The sequence below is a fragment of the Nerophis ophidion genome, linkage group LG07 (assembly GCF_033978795.1).
Source record: "Nerophis ophidion isolate RoL-2023_Sa linkage group LG07, RoL_Noph_v1.0, whole genome shotgun sequence".
Taxonomy (NCBI): domain Eukaryota; kingdom Metazoa; phylum Chordata; class Actinopteri; order Syngnathiformes; family Syngnathidae; genus Nerophis; species Nerophis ophidion.
The window spans coordinates 72490493-72509917 of NC_084617.1; the positions used below are offsets into that span (position 1 = coordinate 72490493).

The following is a 19425-nucleotide window of genomic DNA, read 5'->3' on the forward strand; positions in this document are numbered from 1 at the left end:
AGGCGTTTAAGGCGTTGAGGGGTTCCGGTTTGGTAACCGCAGGATTAGGTCTCTGCTTTTTGCAGATGATGTGGTCCTGATGGCTTCATCTGACCGGGATCTTCAGCTCTCGCTGAATCGGTTCGCAGCCGAGTGTGAAGCGACCGGAATGAGAATCAGCACCTCTAAGTCCGAGTCCATGGTTCTCGCCCGGAAAAGGGTGGAATGCCATCTCCGGGTTTGGGAGGAGACCCTGCCCCAAGTGGAGGAGTACAAGTCTTGTTCACGAGTGAGAGAAGAGTGGATCGTGAGATCGACAGGCGGATCGGTGCGGCGTCTTCAGTAATGCGGACGTTGTACCGATCCGTTGTGGTGAAGAAGGAGCTGAGCCGGAAGGCAAAGCTCTCAATTTACCGGTCGATCTACGTTCCCATCCTCACCTATGGTCATGAGCTTTGGGTTATGATCGAAAGGATAAGATCACGGGTACAAGCGGCCCAAATGAGTTTGGGTCTCTCCCTTAGAGATAGGGTGAGAAGCTCTGCCATCCGGGAGGAACTCAAAGTAAAGCCACTGCTCCTTCACATCGAGAGGAGCCAGATGAGGTGGTTCGGGCATCTGGTCAGGATGCCACCCGAACGCCTCCCTAGGGAGGTGTTTAGGGCACGTCCAACCGGTAGGAGGCCACGGGGAAGACCCAGGACACGTTGGGAAGACTATGTCTCCCGGCTGGCCTGGGAACGCCTCGGGATCCCCCGGGAAGAGCTAGACGAAGTGGCTGGGGAGAGAGAAGTCTGGGCTTCCCTGCTTAGGCTGTTGCCCCCGCGACCCGACCTCGGATAAGCGGAAGATGATGGATGGATGGCTTTAAGGGCTCTCTCAGCCAAAAAGGTTCCCGACCCCTGCTGTGGGGTATGAATTAAAATAGGTACGTTTTCTGAATCTGAATCCATCAGTCAAGGAGCAGAAAGTACAAGTTAACTGCTAAAAAAAATCCCACAAGCAACATTATTATTTTATATCCAGTCATGGTATTGAACAAAATGAAAAAAAAAAAAATGATAGTCGGGAGCTTGTCAGGCCACAAAACTTTTTATTGGCCAGTGGACAATTAGGCACAATGTAAAGAGACATGTTGATACTATATAATATATTTATACTATATAATATATGACAAAAAGAGTTATAATAAAGTCTGCAACTTTGATTCTCAGGGTATTTCACGTTATGAAGTGACAAAACTTCATCTACCTGTGCTGTCCTTTAAAAAGTTACATTTTTTTTTTTTTTACGTGACTTATTCTGATACACTGAGCAGCTTTCACAAAGACAGAAACACACAAGCGATGTTCCTACTGACTAGAGATATCTACTCTAGTACATATGTAATTGTTTATTCAAAAATGATCAATCAGAAATATCCATTTAGAGATAACCTAAAATTTACCGTCCATTTATTGTGCATTATGCAAAATTAAGATCATAAGTAGTGATGACAGGGTTGTTTTGGCCAAAGTATCACTTAGATGTTCCATATTTTCTTCAGCACACGATACACGGTAGTTAAAAAGGAAGTATTGAGTCTTCCATTTTCCTCTTGCTTTGCTGCTCCGGATCTTACACAAACATCCCAAAAATAAAACCCACTCTGTAAACACAAAAGGATAAAAACATGTTAAAAAAAAACAACCCACATTGACTATTGTGAACATTTTTTTAAACAGTGAGAACAATTCTTGATAATTTGATCTCTAGCTCATTTCCAAACACCCCAAATTCAAGGTGAATTTGAGGGTTCTACCTTTCCAAAGTGTTGTAAGCTTTGTGCGTTTATCATTAAAGGCCTACTGAAAGCCACTACTACCGACCACGCAGTCTGATAGTTTATATATCAATGATGAAATATTAACATTGCAACACATGCCAATATGGCCTTTTTAGTTGACTAAATTGCAATTTTAAATTTCCTGTATGTTGACGCGTGTGTTTGAGGTCACCGGTTGTAGCAGACATTATTTTCCAGCCCGATCCAAGCTACAAGTAGTCTGCTTTAATCGCATAATTACACAGTATTCCTGACATCTGTGTTGCTGAATCTTTCGCAATTTGTTCAATTAATAATGGAGAAGTCAAAGAAGAATGATGTAGGTGGGAAGCTTTTAGCCTTTAGCCACACAAACACAGTGTTTCCTTGTTTAAAATTCCCGAAGAAGCTTTACTATGGATCAGAGCGGTCAAGCGAACATGGATCCCGCCTGCATGTCAACCGGCAGTTTAAGGTGAGAAATTGTGGTAATAAGTCGCCTCCTACCGGAGACATTAACGGAGCTTCCGTCCTGCTGCAGCTGCCGTGACTTCCCCTCAGAGACTCTGGCGTCAACACACCCGTGGCCACACCCCTCTGACTTTCAGGTACTATTTAATCTCACTAAAACACTAGCAACACACTAGGCGGATAAGGGATTTTCCAGAATCATCCTAGTAAATGTGTCTAATAACATCTGAATCGCTCCCACTGCAATCGCCTTATTTTATTTTTTCTAGTCCTTCACTCCGGAATGAGAATCAGCACCTCCAAGTCCGAGTCCATGCTTCTCCCCCGGAAAAGGGTGGAATGCCATTTCCGGGTTGGGGAGGAGACCCTGCCCCAAGTGGAGGAGTTCAAGTAGCTAGGAGTCTTGTTCACGAGTGAGGGAAGAGTGGATCGTGAGATCGACAGGCGGATCGGTGCGGCGTCTTCAGTAATGCGGACGTTGTATCGATCCGTTGTGGTGAAGATGGAGCTGAGCCGGAAGGCAAAGCTCTCAATTTACCGGTCAAACTGCGTTCCCATCCTCACCTATGGTCATGAGCTTTGGGTCATGACCGAAAGGATAAGATCACGGGTACAAGCGGCCGAAATGAGTTTCCAGGTCTCTCCCTTAGAGATAGGGTGAGAAGCTCTGCCATCCGGGAGGAGCTCAAAGTAAAGCCGCTGCTCCTTCACATCGAGAGGAGCCAGATGAGGTGGTTCGGGCATCTGGTCAGGATGCCACCCGAACGCCTCCCTAGGGAGGTGTTTAGGGCACGTCCAGCTGGTAGGAGGCCACGGGGAAGACCCAGGACACGTTGGGAAGACTATGTCTCCCGGCTGGCCTGGGAACGCCTCGGGATCCCCCGGGAAGAGCTAGACGAAGTGGCTGGAGAGAGGGAAGTCTGGGCTTCCCTGCTTAGGCTGCTGCCCCCGCGACCCGACCTCGGATAAGCGGAAGATGATGGATGGATGGATAGTCCTTCACTCTAAATTTCCTCATCCACGAATATTTCATCCTCGCTCAAATTAATGGGGGAAATTGTCGCTTTCTCGGTCCGAATAGCTCTAGCTGCTGCTTGGTTATGATTGTAAACAATGTTCAGATGCGAGGAGCTCCACAACCCGTGACATCACGCGCACATCGTCTGCTACTTCCGGTACAGGCAAGGCTTTTTTATTAGCGACCAAAAGTTGCCAACTTTATCGTCGATGTTCTCTACTAAATCCTTTCAGCAAAAATATGGTGATATCGCGAAATTATCAAGTATGACACATAGAATAGACCTGCTATCCCCGTTTAAATATAATTTCAGTAGGCCTTTAATGATAGATATTTAGCAAAGTTTACCTATCATAGAGTGTACAATATATTCTATCATAACATTTCTGCAAATTGTTGGTTACTTCTATTAGACTGCTCCTGTGTACATGCACACACACTGGGGGTGTAAAAGTATACCGTATTTTTCGGACTATAAGTCGCAGTTTTTTTCATAGTTTGGCCGGGGGTGCGACTTATACTCAGGAGTGACTTATGTGTGAAATTATTAACACATTACCGTAAAATATCAAATATTATTATTTAGCTCAATCACGTAAGAGACTAGACGTATAAAATTTCATGGGATTTATCGATTAGGAGTGACAGACTGTTTGGTAAAGGTATAGCATGTTTTATATGTTATAGTTATTTGAATGACTCTTACCATAATATGTTAGGTTAACATAACAGTTGGTTATTTATGCCTCATATAACCTACACTTATTCAGCCTGTTGTTCACTATTCTTTATTTTTTTTAAATTGCCTTTCAAATGTTTATTCTTGGTGTTGGGTTCTATAAATAATTTTCCCCCCAAAAATGCGACTTATATGTTTTTCCCTTCTTTATTATGCATTGTCAGCATGTGCAACTTATACTCCGGAGCGACTTATACTCCAAAAAATACGATATTTGCACACACACTGGGGTTGTAAATGTGTTCTGGCAATGCTGACTTAATGGAGACATCGCTCTGTTTACACAGTCACCTTTAGGGGACCTCTGGGCGGCATAGCTCGGTTGGTAGAGCAGCCGTGCCAGCAACCTGAGGGTTGCAGGTTCGATTCCCGCTTCCGCCATTCTAGTCACTGCTGTTGTGTCCTTGGGCAAGACACTTTACCCACCTGCTCCCAGTGCCACCCACACTGGTTTAAAATGTAACTTAGATATTGGGTTTCACTAGAGAAAAGCGCTATATACATATAATTCACAATTCACTTCACTCTGACAGTATGGGGACCAAAAAAACAGGTCCCCTAAAGGGAACCCTTTTTAATTATGATAGTCAGATCTATTCTGAGGATGCCTAAGTGACTTTTAAGCTTTGGCCCATAAAAAAATAGTCCTCAGTAGTCACGTACAAATTTGTGTGAATTATGCACAATTATTTAAATTTGGCCCCTAAGAATCATATTAAGTCTTTTTCCCCAGGGTCGCCAGTGAATATGATCAGCACATTACTTCATCAAAGGGGGCGGTACAGCTCGGTTGGTAGAGCGGCCGTGCCAGCAACCTGAGGGTTGCAGGTTCGATTCCCGCTTCCGCCATTCTAGTCACTGCTGTTGTGTCCTTGGGCAAGACACTTTACCCACCTGCTCCCAGTGCCACCCACACTGGTTTAAATGTAACTTAGATATTGGGTTTCACTATGTAAAGCGCTTTGAGTCACTAGAGAAAAGCGCTATATAAATATAATTCACAATTCACTTCATTCTGACAGTATGGGGACCCAAAAAAACAGGTCCCCTAAAGGGAACCCTTTTTAAATAATAGTCAGATCCATTCTGAGGATGCCTAAGTGATTTTTAAGCTTTGGCCCATAAAAAATAGTCCTCAGTAGTCACGTACAAATTTGTGTGAATTATGCAAAATTATTTAAATGTGGTCCCCATGAACCATATTAACTCTTTTTTTCCCGGGGTCCTTAGTAAGTATGATCAGCACATGACTTCATCAAACCAGAGATTTTAGAGATACTAAATGTTTGTTTTTCTAAACAAACATTTATCCATAATAATTAATGTACCGTTATTAACCAACTCAGTGGCCTAGTGCAGTGGTTCTCAAATGGGGGTAAACATACACCTGGGGGTACTTGAAGGTATGCCAAGGGGTACGTGAGATTTTTCAAAAATATTCTAAAAATAGCAACAATTGAAAAATCCTTTATAAATATATTTATTGAATACGTCAACAAAATATGAATGTAAGTTCATAAACTGTGAAAAGAAATGCAACAATGCAATATTCAGTGTTGACAATTAGATTTTTTGTGGACATGTTCAATAAATATTGATGTTAAAAATTTCTTTTTTTGTGAAGAAATGTTTAGAATTAAGTTGATGAATCCAGATGGATGTCTATTACAATCCCCAAAGAGGGCACCTTAAGTTGATGATTACTTCTATGTGTCGAAATCTTCATTCATAATTGAATCACTTTATTTTTCAACAAGTTTTTAGTTATTTTTATATCTTTTTTTCCAAATAGTTCAAGAAAGACCACGACGAATGAGCAATATTTTGCACTGTTATACAATTTAATGAACCAGAAACTGATGACATAGTGCTCTATTTTACTTCTTTATCTAATTTTTTCAGCCAAAAATGCTTTGCTCTGATTAGGGGGTGATTAAATTAACAAAAATCTTCACAGGGGGTACATCACTGAAAAAAAAGTTGGGAACCACTGGCCTAGTGGTCACAGTGTCCGCCTTGAGATTGGTAAATTGTGAGTTCAAACCCCGGCCGAGTCATACCAAAGACTATAAAAATGGGACTCATTACCTCCCTGCTTGGCACTCAGCATCAGGGGCTGGAATTGGGGGTTAAATCACCAAAAATTATTCCCGGGCGTGGCCACTGCTGCTGCCCACTGCTCCCCTCACCTCCCAGGGAGTGAACAAGGGGATGGGTCAAATGCAGAGGACACATTTCGCCACACCTAGTGTGTGCGTGACTATCATTGCTACTTTAACTTGAATGTACTATTTTTAAGTGTGAACAATATGTCGGTGGACTACCTCGTCATGCTTTTTTGTACTCAAATTTCAGATGGAGAGGACCAACATGTGGTTTAGTGTCTTCTATATTGTGATGTTTGGTTGTGCAGCCTGTCACTACCGCATCATTCCACGCTGCAGATGGGTTAAATGTGTTACATTTTTAAAATCAATTTAATTACTATTAAGCCCTTTGAAGTGTAGTGAATTATATTTATATAACGCTTTTCTCAGTGACTCAGAGTGCTTTACATAGTGAAACCCAATATCTAAGTTACATTTAAACCAGTGTGGGTGTCACTGGGAGCAGGTGGGTAAAGTGTATTGCCCAAGGACAAGAATCTGGGTATTATCTTCGACCCAACTCTCTCCTTTGAGTCACACATTAAAAGCGTTACTAAAACGGCCTTCTTTCATCTCCGTAATATCGCTAAAATTCGCTCCATTCTGTCCACTAAAGACGCTGAGATCATTATCCATGCGTTTGTTACGTCTCGCCTCGACTACTGTAACATATTATTTTCTGGTCTCCCCATGTCTAGCATTAAAAGATTACAGTTGGTACAAAATGCGGCTGCTAGACTTTTGACAAGAACAAGAAAGTTTGATCACATTACGCCTGTACTGGCTCACCTGCACTGGCTTCCTGTGCACTTAAGATGTGACTTTAAGGTTTTACTACTGACGTATAAAATACTACACGGCCTAGCTCCAGCCTATCTTGCAGATTGTATTGTACCATATGTCCCGGCAAGAAATCTGCGTTCAAAGGACTCCGGCTTGTTAGTGATTCCCAAAGCCCAAAAAAAGTCTGCGGGCTATAGAGCGTTTTCCGTTCGGGCTCCAGTACTCTGGAATGCCCTCCCGGTAACAGTTCGAGATGCCACCTCAGTAGAAGCATTTAAGTCTCACCTTAAAACTCATTTGTATACTCTAGCCTTTAAATAGACTCCCTTTTTAGACCAGTTGATCTGCCGTTTCTTTTCTTTTTCTTCTATGACCCACTCTCCCTTGTGGAGGGGGTCCGGTCCGATCCGGTGGCCATGTACTGCTTGCCTGTGTATCGGCTGGGGACATCTCTGCGCTGCTGATCCGCCTCCGCTTGGGATGGTTTCCTGCTGGCTCCGCTGTGAACGGGACTCTCGCTGCTGTGTTGGATCCGCTTTGGACTGGACTCTCGCGACTGTGTTGGATCCATTGTGGATTGAACTTTCACAGTATCATGTTAGACCCGCTCGACATCCATTGCTTTCCTCCTCTCCAAGGTTCTCATAGTCATTATTGTCACCGACGTCCCACTGGGTGTGAGTTTTCCTTGCCCTTATGTGGGCCTACCGAGGATGTCGTAGTGGTTTGTGCAGCCCTTTGAGACACTAGTGATTTAGGGCTATATAAGTAAACATTGATTGATTGATTGATTGAAGGACACAATGGCAGTGACTAGGATGGCAGAAGTGGGGATCGAACCTGCAACCCTCAAGTTGCTGGCACGGCCGCTCTACCAACCGAGCTATACACTTGTGATTTAGGGCTATATAAATAAACATTGATTGATTACAATGATGAATTAATCCACATTAACACGTTCATGTTTAGTAAACCACAATTACCTTTCCTTTGTCCTCCACTCGGTCTGCTGCCAGAGAGGGAATTCTGCATTTGCGAGGCATTGCAAGAACGGAGGAGGCGCCAAACCCCAAGGAGCCGCTGAAGTCTAGCTGGTCTTGTGGGGCGTGAGGCTCATTCCTCTGAGGTTTCCTTAACGCAGAGCGCAGCTTTAAAACTCCACCCGGTGTGGGGCTTTGGGCTGGTGTCTCCCCCTTCTGCAATGGGGTGCTGGGAGGTAGGTGCTTATCATACAACTCAGGAGAAAGAGGACCTCCGAAATGCACTCGCTTTCTTTTGTTATGTGCAGCAAGGGTTCCACAGGAATCTTCTTCTGTATGGACAAGAAACCAATTAAAAACATTGAAACTACATCAGACCTTGGCAATTATTTTGACTCAGGGAGCCACATTTAGAGAAAGAAATGTTTCTGAAGGCCAGCCTATTTATTTTTAGGAAGACTAATACAAAACCTCACAATAATGTCTGATTGAATGCTAAAAACGTTATGACAGACCACCTTAAAAACAAAACGGAATTTTATGTTTTTTTTACTAAATGAGACACCCAGAATGTACATGAAAATATAAAATGTGGGATTTAAAATATTAATATGAACATACTTGCCAACCTTGAGACCTCCGAATTCAAGAGATTGGGGGCGTGGTTTGGTAGTAGCGGGGGTGTATATTGTGGCGTCTCAGACGAGTTAGTGCTGCAAAGGGTTCTGGGTGTCAGGCACTGACAGTTTGTGTTTTAGTTTTTCCTCTGTGTGAGTAGTGTTTCCTGTTTAGCACTCTTATTTTGTCTGTTTCCTGTGTTTCTCCCTGGGCGCTGTTTCCCCTCAGCTGCGGCTGATTGGCACCTGGCCACACCTGGTGTCAATCAGCCCGATTCCTATTTGAACCTGTTTTGTCCTCTAGTCGAGCGCTGGATTATTGTCATTTGTCTTGTCAATGTCGCTCTTGTCGTTGCTACCTGTCGTGTCGTATCCTGTCTTGATTTGATTGCGTTTTTTTCGCTTACTGCCTTTTGTTCCCTGCTTCCAAGTTTGTTTTCATATTACATGTATGACTTGTTTCCTGCTCGATACCTGCTAGCTTCCACGCTAGGCCCGTTTTATTTTTGCTAGCTTCCATGCTAAGCTCCTTTTTTTTCCTAGCTCCCATGCTAGCTCTCTTAGTTTGTTATCCGCCCACATGCGAGCTTTTTGTTTGTACCCTTTTGGTTTGTTTTTGTCGTAGTGTTTTCCTGCAAAATGCCTGCCTCCTTCTCTGCATCTTGGGGTTCGTCACAAACTAACTCTGACACTGGGTATTTGTTTTGCGGACGTGACGACAGGTTGTTGAGAACGCCAAATGCAGCGCCATTAAGGCACGTCTCCAATATTGTTGTCCGGGTGGAAATCGGGAGAAATTCGGAAGAATGGTTGCCCTGGGAGATTTTTGGGAGTGGTACTGAAATTTGGGAGTCTCCCGGAAAAATCAGGAGGGTTGGCAAGTATGACTATGAATGATAAAATACTGAATACTGAAAACATATTATACAATCCCCAAAAAAATGCAACAAACATAGCCAAATAGGAACATGAAAGATAAAAAACCCCCACCTACAATCTGATATATCTGATAATTGCTAAGCTTTAGAATTTTGCTGTAAAAAACTCCTTCCGGGTCCGTCCTGGACACCCACATTTCATACTCTGTGGAAACGCTCCCCACCCACGCTGCTTGGTGCCTCGTCTGAGCTGCTGTGACTTAGATTACCACAGTAACTAATTAGACCACCATAATAACTAGTATATCATGCAAAACCGCAGAAATAATTTGTATAGTTCAAGACTTACGGCCATTTGAAAACATCACTGCAGCTACACTTTCCATCTTAAAAAACTAAAACAATTATTTGGGAATGTCCGGTGTGCCAGATTGAAAAGCTTAACGGGCCGCATGTGGCCCCCGAGCCTTAATTTGCCCAAGCCTGAACAAGACATACGATTGTAATGTAGAGTCAGCTTTAACAGGTTTGAACCCAGATAAAGAGGACCAGAGAAGAGTGGATGTTTTACCTGCTACCTTTATCTCTAGGAGAGACTGGAGAGACGAGATTTGGAAAGCTGAGGAAGACTCATCTTGTAAAGCTGATGGAAGGAAACCGGACCGTGCTTGGACTGGTCTATGAGGTCCACCCACGTCGTCCTGTTGAGAGAGAATATGTGACACTGCCGCATGTTCTGTATATTCACTCAATAGACACACGTCACAACAAAGTTGAATTTCAATTGAACATTTTTTTTTTTACAAAAGGTCATTTTATTGTATTGGTTATGTCACGTGTTCGGCGCACTTGTTGCGCGGTGTTGCCACTTCGTGGATGCACAACGACCAGTCAGCAGGAGTGCAGGTAAGAAACTGATTTTAATGTAATCAAACAAAAGAACACTGACACAAAAGTGGAAAAATAAAGCGCTTGCCTACGCACGGAAGCTAACACTAAACTTAGCAGTATACAAAAAGGGTTCCAAAACGGTGACGTGCCGAATGCACGCGAAGCTAAGACGGAACTTAGCACAACTAAAGCAGAGATAAGCAGAGGATACATACGTGATTGTTGCCGTCAGCAAATAATGAGCTGAGGACGAACTGAGGAATCAGGTGGGCTTAAATACACAAATAATAATCAAAAACAGGTGTGTGACAGGAGCCCGTGAGGAGCACACTACGTTGCCATGGTGACTAAACGAGGAAGTGCTCAAACAGAACGAATCGGCAGAGTCCAGAACTAAACATGACCAAACACATATAAACGGCAAAACAATAAACGATCCGCATAGCGGATCGTGACAGGTTATCAACAACAAAAACACTTGTGGTTCTGTAATTGCACAGGTATTGAATTAACGGGAATAAACATGCCGAAACACAGATTAATGAACGCACGCTTATTGGTGATATGGTGCCAAGTATAACGTTTTGTTTACTTTTAACAGACAGCGTCAGCCCTTGTAACCCTGCTAACACCACAGAATCAGAATCAGAAAAGTTTTCATTCCCGTTGTTTGAGAACGGGTTCACAAACTAGGAATTTTACCTGTCGCAATCGTGCAACATAAAAGACATAACACAGAATAGAATAACATGAGCTGTAATTGAGCTATCAGATCTTATTGTTGTTCACGTGTCTGATGGCCAAGGGGAAAAACTGTTCAGGTGGCTGGAGGTGTGGGTCTGGATGGACCGTAGTCTCCTGCCTGAGGGAAGAGGGGAGAATATTTTGTGTCCAGGGTGAGAAGAGTCAGCTGTGATCCGACCCACACGCCTCCTGGTCCTGGAGGGGTGGGAGTTTGCAGCCAATCACCTTCTCAGCAGCACGTACCATGCTCTGCAGTCGATGCTTGTCCCGGACTGTGGCGCCGGGGAACCACACGGTGATGGAGGAGGTGAGGATGGACTCGACGACTGCTGAGTAGAACTGCAGGAAGTACATCCTCTGCTGGGCCTTCTTGATGGTCGGCTCCCACTTGAGGTCAAAAAGCTAGCTAGTAGCCACAATAGCAGAGCGCTACCTCAATTAGGGTTGGGCCATATATCGATATACTCGATATATCGCGGGTTTGTCTCTGTGCGATATAGAAAATGACTATATCGTGATATTCCAGTATACGTTCTCACGCATTTGCTTTTAGCTGCGGGCATTACACTACAGGTTTTTTTTTACTTTGTTGTGTCTGCTTCTCACAGAGACATAAAACAAGCGCACCTTCTTACATACTGTTGCGTGTGCAGCGTCATACACCCTCGCCGAGCAGAGAGGTAGTGGCATGGGTAACATTAGCATTAACATTAGAAGAATTAATGCTGAAGATAAACAGTAAAGTTCCTTGGGTAAATAATGTAAACTCACTTACACCACTATGTTTTAGCGCTTTCATGACGTGTTTACTGACAGAATTAAGTAAGAACTTTATACTACTTTATGAACTCTCCTGAAGGAATCAATAAAGTACTATCTATCTATCTATCTATTAGAAATGGCAAAAGTAGAGGACGAATGTCCCATAGCGAGAAGATTTTTTTCAGGACTTATACAGATCCCAAATACAGATCAGCAAGTACCAGAAGGTAAGAACAGTTGCTTTTGCATAATATTGTGAAACAAAACGCCAGATAATATGTTTTACCCTATACACACACCATAATAATACTCCCATGTTGAAGCACAGTACAATCCATCAAACGGTGCGGCTTCGTAGCTTACCAAAGTCGTACTAAAATATTTTGACAGATTTTTGAGCGCCGTGTGTAATGTTCTAGATCAGAGGTGCCCATTACGTCGATCGCGATCGACTGGTCGATCTCGGAGGGTGTGTCAGTCGATCTCAAGCCAGGCATTAAAAAATAGACATAAAAATGAGCAATCATCAATCATACCAAGACTTCACTTTCGTCAGTTGTTTGACATTCTCGGCACCCGAGGATCTTGTGAGATGACGCTGGCTGCTGCGAGCTCATATTTAAGAAAATAATCACTAACAGGGCGGACGCAGGGAAACACATTTTATTTCTAGAGACTCCGTACTTACTGTCAAAACTCTAAAGACCGACCGCACAGTTCCTGTCTTCACCATAAAAGACCTGTTTCATCCTGCCTGTGTTAACAAAATAAGAGTCTCAGAAAGCTAGCGTGCACAAGCTAGCAAGCTACGGAGTTTGATGCCAATGTATTTCTCCCCCGCCCTCAGCGACCGCTTTCTCACTTGCTTGCCCACCCGCACACTCACTGACGTCACTCACCTGCTGCCAGACATTAAAGGGCCACACACATATGCTACTCTCATAACAAAGTGTTTAAAAACGAGTATGCAAGTTGGACAAATAAGATGCAAAAACCAACGACTTTCATGTGGTATTGGACAGAAAGGAGGAACTTTTTATCTCCTCCATTTGAAAATGCGGACGTTATCAGCACCACTGTCTAATTCCAATCAATGCAAGTCATCAGAATCAGGTAATACACCAACTTAAATTCTTGTCTTCATGAAAGAAAGGAATCTATGTGTGTTAAACATGCTTGTATTATCATTAAACACCATTAACTTGTTAATATAAATTATAAATAGGAATGAGGTAGATCTCCTCGACTTGGTCAATTGAAAAGTAGCTCGCCTGCAGAAAAAGTGTGAGCGCCCCTGTTCTAGATTTTCAATGGTGTTTACTTGAGTCATATAACAGTCCACATGTATCTCTCATGTGTGACTGCCATCTACTTGTCACACTCATTTCACCATGTACCGGATAAAATAGGTTCGAGGTCAGCAAGCACAACCAGGATTATTCTGTACATTAGAAGCACCGGGTTATAAGGCGCACTGTTGAGTTTTGAGAAAAATAAAGGATTTTAAGTGTGCCTTATAGTCCGGAAAATAGGGTACCAATTTGAACTGTTTAAGCACCTATTTGGTACTATCCATCCATCCATTTTCAACTGCTTATTCCCTTTAGGGTCACGTAATTCGGGATACACCCTGGACAAGTTGCCACCTCATCGCAGGGCCAACACAGATAGACAGACTAGTATCGCTTAAAATATACACAATACCATCATAAGTCGAGCGTGGTACAAACTACCCAGTGTGAGTGTCAGGGAGGAATTTAACCTGCTGGTTATTTGTTGATGAAAAGTCTTGCTGCTCCAACATGGCTCGCTCACTGTCACCATGGAGAAGTGCAGGAAGATGCGCAGGTTGGGCCTCTTCTTCTGCTTCAATATCGCTTGATGGCGGAGTGGTGATAGTGTCACTGCACTCTGTCGTTTCTTCCTTATCCTGTAAACGGGAGGGCAGATTTTGAGTGCTACACCTGCAGAAAACCTGTAGGGCTCACAGAAAACAAGTGTAAACATATGTTTAAAACATTCAAAATAACACAAAAAGTCTCTGACAATTGTGAGTACAACCCTCATATTTTAGCAACCATTTTCCCAAGAGTTTATATTATAGCACATTTGGGTAGTCGATGTACATCAAGGGTGTCCAAACTTTTTCCACTGAGGGCCGCATACGGAAAAATTAAAACATGCGTGGGCCGTTTTGATATTTTTAATTTTCAAACCATAACAAAATATCCATCCATCCATCCATTTTTCTGCCGCTTATTCCCTTTCGGGGTCGCGGGGGGCGCTGGCGCCTATCTCAGCGACAATCGGGCGGAAGGCATTTGAACCCAGGACTGCAGGAACTTCGTATTGTGAGGCAGACGCACTAACCCCTCTACCACCGTGAAGCCCATAACAAAATATATGTATTTTTAAAATGTATTTTACCTATAGGTATTATTAACTGAGACCCTATGAAGGGTCTCAGTTAATAAAATGTTAAAAATAAGTCAATTTTTTATTATTGTTTTTTCATTTAACACTTACAGAAAATCTCTATATCAACTTAAAAAAGATTGTTTTTCATAGTAAAACTGAAATATGCAGTATTTAGAAATTAGAGCCCTAAAAGATCAATAATGCAAGACACCATTGATTTTATATTTTTTTTATATTTTTGAGTAATCACAGTGAAAAGATAAATAAAATACCACTAAATATATTTGGAATCCAAAAGGTGCCCCACTCAGAAAGTAATGCATTTTTATTAGTTTTTAAAAAAAACTTTCAACACTTAAATTACGAGATCAACTTCAGATATATCGGTCAATTTTACATTTAAACTATTATTTTGTTTGTTTTATGCTCTATTGCAAAATATATGCAATATTAACAACATAAAACATTTTAAAGTGAAATTTTTAAACTATTTGGAGCTTTGAAAATAATTAATTATAACATTGATTTTTGTGGGTTCTTCCGAGGATGTTGTAGTCGTAATGATTTGTGCAGTCCTTTGAGACATTTGGGATTTGGGGCTATATAAATAAACATTGATTGATTGATTGATTGATTTTTTGTCTTTTTTTTTTGAGCAATGGCAAAAAAATGTAAAATAAATAATTGAGTGATTGAAACTTGTAATTAGTAGATTGCACAGTTCAGTACATATTCCGTACAATTGACCACTAAATGGTAACACCCGAATAAGTTTTTCAACTTGTTTAAGTCGGGGTCCACGTTAATCAATTTATGGTAAATAAGTTTTTTACATGGTAAAATAAAGACAAAAGAAAAAAAAAACAGCCTGCATGGCAGCTTTGTGTCAACATTGCAACTTTTTCTCGTTAGATTTCCCTCATTCCAATATTTTTTAGGTTTTTTTGGTTTTGCAATAGCATTTCCAGAATGTGTGGCGGGCCGGTAAACAATTAGCTGCGGGATGCAAATGGCCCCCGGGCCGCACTTTGGACACCCCTGATGTACATCATCATTGTCTAATTTCAGTTCAGTTCAGTTCAGTTTATTTTCAGTCCAACAAAAACATATTCAAACATGGATCACGATTCAAAAATGAATAACATGACTGAAACAGGCAGAAAAAAGCTTATATGCCCAACATAAAATATATCATTTGCCATGATGCATGTACATGTCATTTCTATATTAGCATAGCTCGGTTGGTAGAGTGGCCGTGCCAGCAACTTGAGGGTTGCAGGTTCGATTCCCGCTTCTGCCATCCTAGTCACTGCCGTTGTGTCCTTAGGCAGGACACTTTACCCACCTGCTCCCAGTGCCACCCACACTGGTTTAAATGTAACTTAGATATTGGGTTTCACTATGTAGAGCGCTTTGAGTCACTAGAGAAAAGCGCTATATAAATATAATTCACTTCACTTCACTTCACTATGGATGATGTGGGTGGGATATAGAAATGCAGCAAAGGACCATAAAGAACCAAACAAATGTTGAGAAAAACAAATGAACTTTCTTTGGTCTCTTCTGTCATTGGGGGGCTGACAATACGTGCTTTTATGTTAGAGTCTCCAATAAAATCAGTAAAAGGCGCTAAATTTGTCGCTAATTGCTTTTTTATAAAAAGACAATAACTCTGAAAAAAAAGATGGCAACACTGATTACTCCTGCAACATCTTTTTCTCTGGCAGACAGGTGTGTATGAGGTGTGTTAAGAAGCAGAGTTGAGCTTTTACAGTACATAAATCTTATGAAATACACTATATTGCCAAAAGTATGAGGCCACCAATCCAAATGATGAGAATCATGGTTTGTCCAATGTATAAAATCAAGCACTTAGGCATGGAGACTGTTTCTACAAACATTTGTGAAAGAATGGGCCGCTCTCAGTGATTTCCAGCATGGAACTGTCATAGAGGGCCACCTGTGCAACAAATCCAGTCCTGAAATTTCCTCGATCCTAAATATTCCAGTCAACTTTATTACGAGAAAAGTGAAGAGTTTAGAAACAGCAACTCAGCCACCAAGTGGTAGGCCACGTAAACTGACAGAAAGGGTCAGCGGATGCTGAGGCGCATAGTGCAAAGACTTCTGCACAGTCAGTTGATACAGAGCTCCGAACGTCACGTGACATTCCAATTAGCCCACGTACAGTACGCAGAGAGCTTCATGGAATGGGTTTATATGGTCCAGCAGCTGCGTCTAAGCTATACATCACCAAGTCCAATGCAATGCAAGCGCCACTGGACTCTAGAGCAGTGGACACGCCTTCTCTGGAGTGATGAATCACGTTTTCCATCTAGCAATCTGATGGGCTAGTCTGGGTTTGGAAGTTGCCAGGAGAACGCTACATTTCGGACTGCATAGTGCCGAGTGTGAAATTTGGTGGAGGAGGAATTATGGTGTGGGTTTGGTTTTTCAGGAGTTAGGCTTGGCCCCTTAGTTCCAGTGAAAGGAACTTTGAATACTCCAGGATACCAAAACACTTTGAACAATTCCATGGGATGGCACTTCAGGTTCATACTGTATGTAAGTAAAGACAGGTGGCCAAAAACTACAGTATATCGTCCATACAAGGACTGGGCAAATTAAGGCCCGGGGGCCATGTGGCCCATTACGCTTCTCAATCTGGCCCGCCGGACATTCCCAAAAATTCTTATTAGATCTTTAAAGGGGAACATTATCAGCAGACCTATGTAAGCGTCAATACATACCTTGATGGTGCAGAAAAAAGACCATATATTTTTTTAACCGATTTCCGAACTCTAAATGGGTGAATTTTGGCGAATTAAACGCCTTTCTGTTTATCGCGCTGGAGGCGATGACGTCAGAATGTGACGTCGCCGAGGTAACACACCCACCATTTTAATTTTCAACACATTACAAACACCGGGTCTCAGCTCTGTTATTTTCCGTTTTTTTGACTATTTTTTGGAACCTTGGAGACATCATGCCTCGTCGGTGTGTTGTCGGAGGGTGTAACAACACTAACAGGGAGGGATTCAAGTTGCACCACTGGCCCGAAGATGCCAAAGTGTCTGCCGCCAGACCCCCGTTGAATGTACCAAAGTGTCTCCACATTTGACCGGCGATGCTAAGGCAGACATGGGACAGAGATGTATGGATAACCTGCAGATGCATTTGCAACGATAGTCAACGAAATCACAAAAGTGAGTTTTGTTGATTTTGACTGCCAGCTAATCGATGCTAACATGCTATTTACCGGCGGTGCTAAAGCAGACATGGTACAGAGATGTATGGATAACCTGTAGATGCATTTGCAACTATAAAACGTTTCCTTCCACCCACATTTAATGCGAAAAAAACACTTACCAATCGACGGATTTAGGTTGCTCCAGTGTCAAAAGATGCGAAAGTCTTGATCGTTTGGTCCGCACATTTTACCGGCGATGCTAACGCCGCTATTCGGCCATGCTATGGCTATGAATAGCGTCAATAGCTATTCGCTCAATAGCTTCAGTTTCTTCAATATTTTCATTCTCCAACCATCTGTTTCAATACATGCGTAATCTGTTGAATCGCTTAAGTCGCTGAAATCCGAGTTTGAATCCGAGCTAATGTCGCTATATCTTGCTGTGGTATTCCCATTGTTTGTTTACATTGGCAGCACTGTGTGACGTCACAGGGAAATGGCCAGTGTCTTCGCAGAGAGCGAAAATAAGGCACTTTAAAGCTTTATTTAGAGATATTCCGAGACCGGTAAAATTTTGAAAACAACTTCAAAAAATACAATAAGCCACTGGGAACTGATTTTTATTGTTTTTAACCCTTTTGAAATTGTGATAATGTTCCCCTTTAAGATGGAAAGTGCAGCTGCCATTATGATGTGCAGTCATGTTTTCTAATGACCGTCAGTCTTGAACCACCAAACTTCCTTGAATTGCCGCCGGGGCGCTAATTCATTTAAAAACTCTTCTCACTCCTGCGCTTACCAAAGGCATGCGGTAAAAGTAAGCATGCGCTAATTATTTTAAAACCTCTTCTCACTCTGGCACTTACCAAAGACATGCAGTAAAAATTTGAGTGTGATGTAAGCTTGGACCTTAAATCCTACTGAATAGCTCTTAATCTTCTTCCCTTTATGCAATTTCAAATTACCAGTATTGAAATCAGCCTCCTCCATTATAAAAATGATGACAGGGGAAGTGTCACTCGTGACGTCACGAGTTTGACCCGGCGGTAATGCTAAGCATGCGCTAATTATTTCGCGAAGCGAGTTTTAAACATTCAAAATAACTATATGCCCTGCGGCAATTCAAGGAAATACGGCATACAAGGTATTTCAATGGTTGGAATCTGCGCTTTTGCATGATGTACTAGTTACTGTGGTAATCTATTTGGTTACTATAGCAACCTACGTCGAGGCACCAAGCAGTGTGGGTGTGGAGCGTTTTCACAGAGTGTTTCCAGAGCCTGAAATGTGGGTGTCAGGGACAGACGTGTAAGGAGATTTTTACAACAAAGTTCTAAAGCTTAAGTGATATATCAGATGTATCAAATTGTGTTTTTTGAACCTTCGCGTTCACATTTCGCTGTTTTTGTTGCATTTTTTCGTGTTTTGCTTGATTGTAAAATATGTGGATGGAGAGGGGGTGTGACGTTCATATGTTGTCAATATTCAGTGTTTTATCCTTCATAATTAATATTGTAGGCCCCACATTTTTTATTTTCATGTACATTCTGGGTGTCTCATTCAGCAAAAAAATTTAAAATTTCATTCCGTTTTTTAAGGCGACCGTCATACAGGTGCTGTTCATATTATTAGAATATCATGAAAAAGTTGATTTATTTCAGTAATTATATTCAGAACGTGAAACTTACATATTATATCAATTCATTACACACATAGTGATATATGTTAGTTTATTTCTGTAAATTTTGATGATTAGTACTGACAATTACTGAAAATCCCAAATTCAGTATCTCAGAAAATTAGAATATTAGTTACGACTAGTAGCAAAAAATATTTTTTAGAAATGCGGGCCAACTGAAAAGTATGAACATGGAAAGTTTCAGCATGTACGGCAATCAATACTTAGTTGCAGCTCCTTTTGCCTGAATTGCTGCAGCAATACGGCGTGGTATAAAGTCGACCAGTCTGTTGCACTCCTCAGGTGTTATGAGAGCCCGGGTTGCT

General features: G+C 42.0%; 1 protein-coding gene across 3 annotated transcripts in view; it reads right to left on the reverse strand.

Moving 5' to 3' along the window:
- Nucleotides 1-1052: 1052 nt before the first annotated feature.
- Nucleotides 1053-19425, reverse strand: part of LOC133556801 (uncharacterized) — a 34293-nt gene continuing 15920 nt past the window's right edge. For all 3 annotated transcript variants that reach the window (XM_061907080.1, XM_061907082.1, XM_061907081.1), the window contains exons 6-9: nt 13576-13743; nt 9988-10117; nt 7925-8253; nt 1053-1627 (exon numbers count right to left, since the gene is read on the reverse strand). In XM_061907080.1, the coding sequence (XP_061763064.1) occupies nt 1502-1627; nt 7925-8253; nt 9988-10117; nt 13576-13743 (753 nt within the window). In that variant the 3' untranslated portion in view covers nt 1053-1501. The remainder of the gene's footprint in view (nt 1628-7924; nt 8254-9987; nt 10118-13575; nt 13744-19425) is intronic.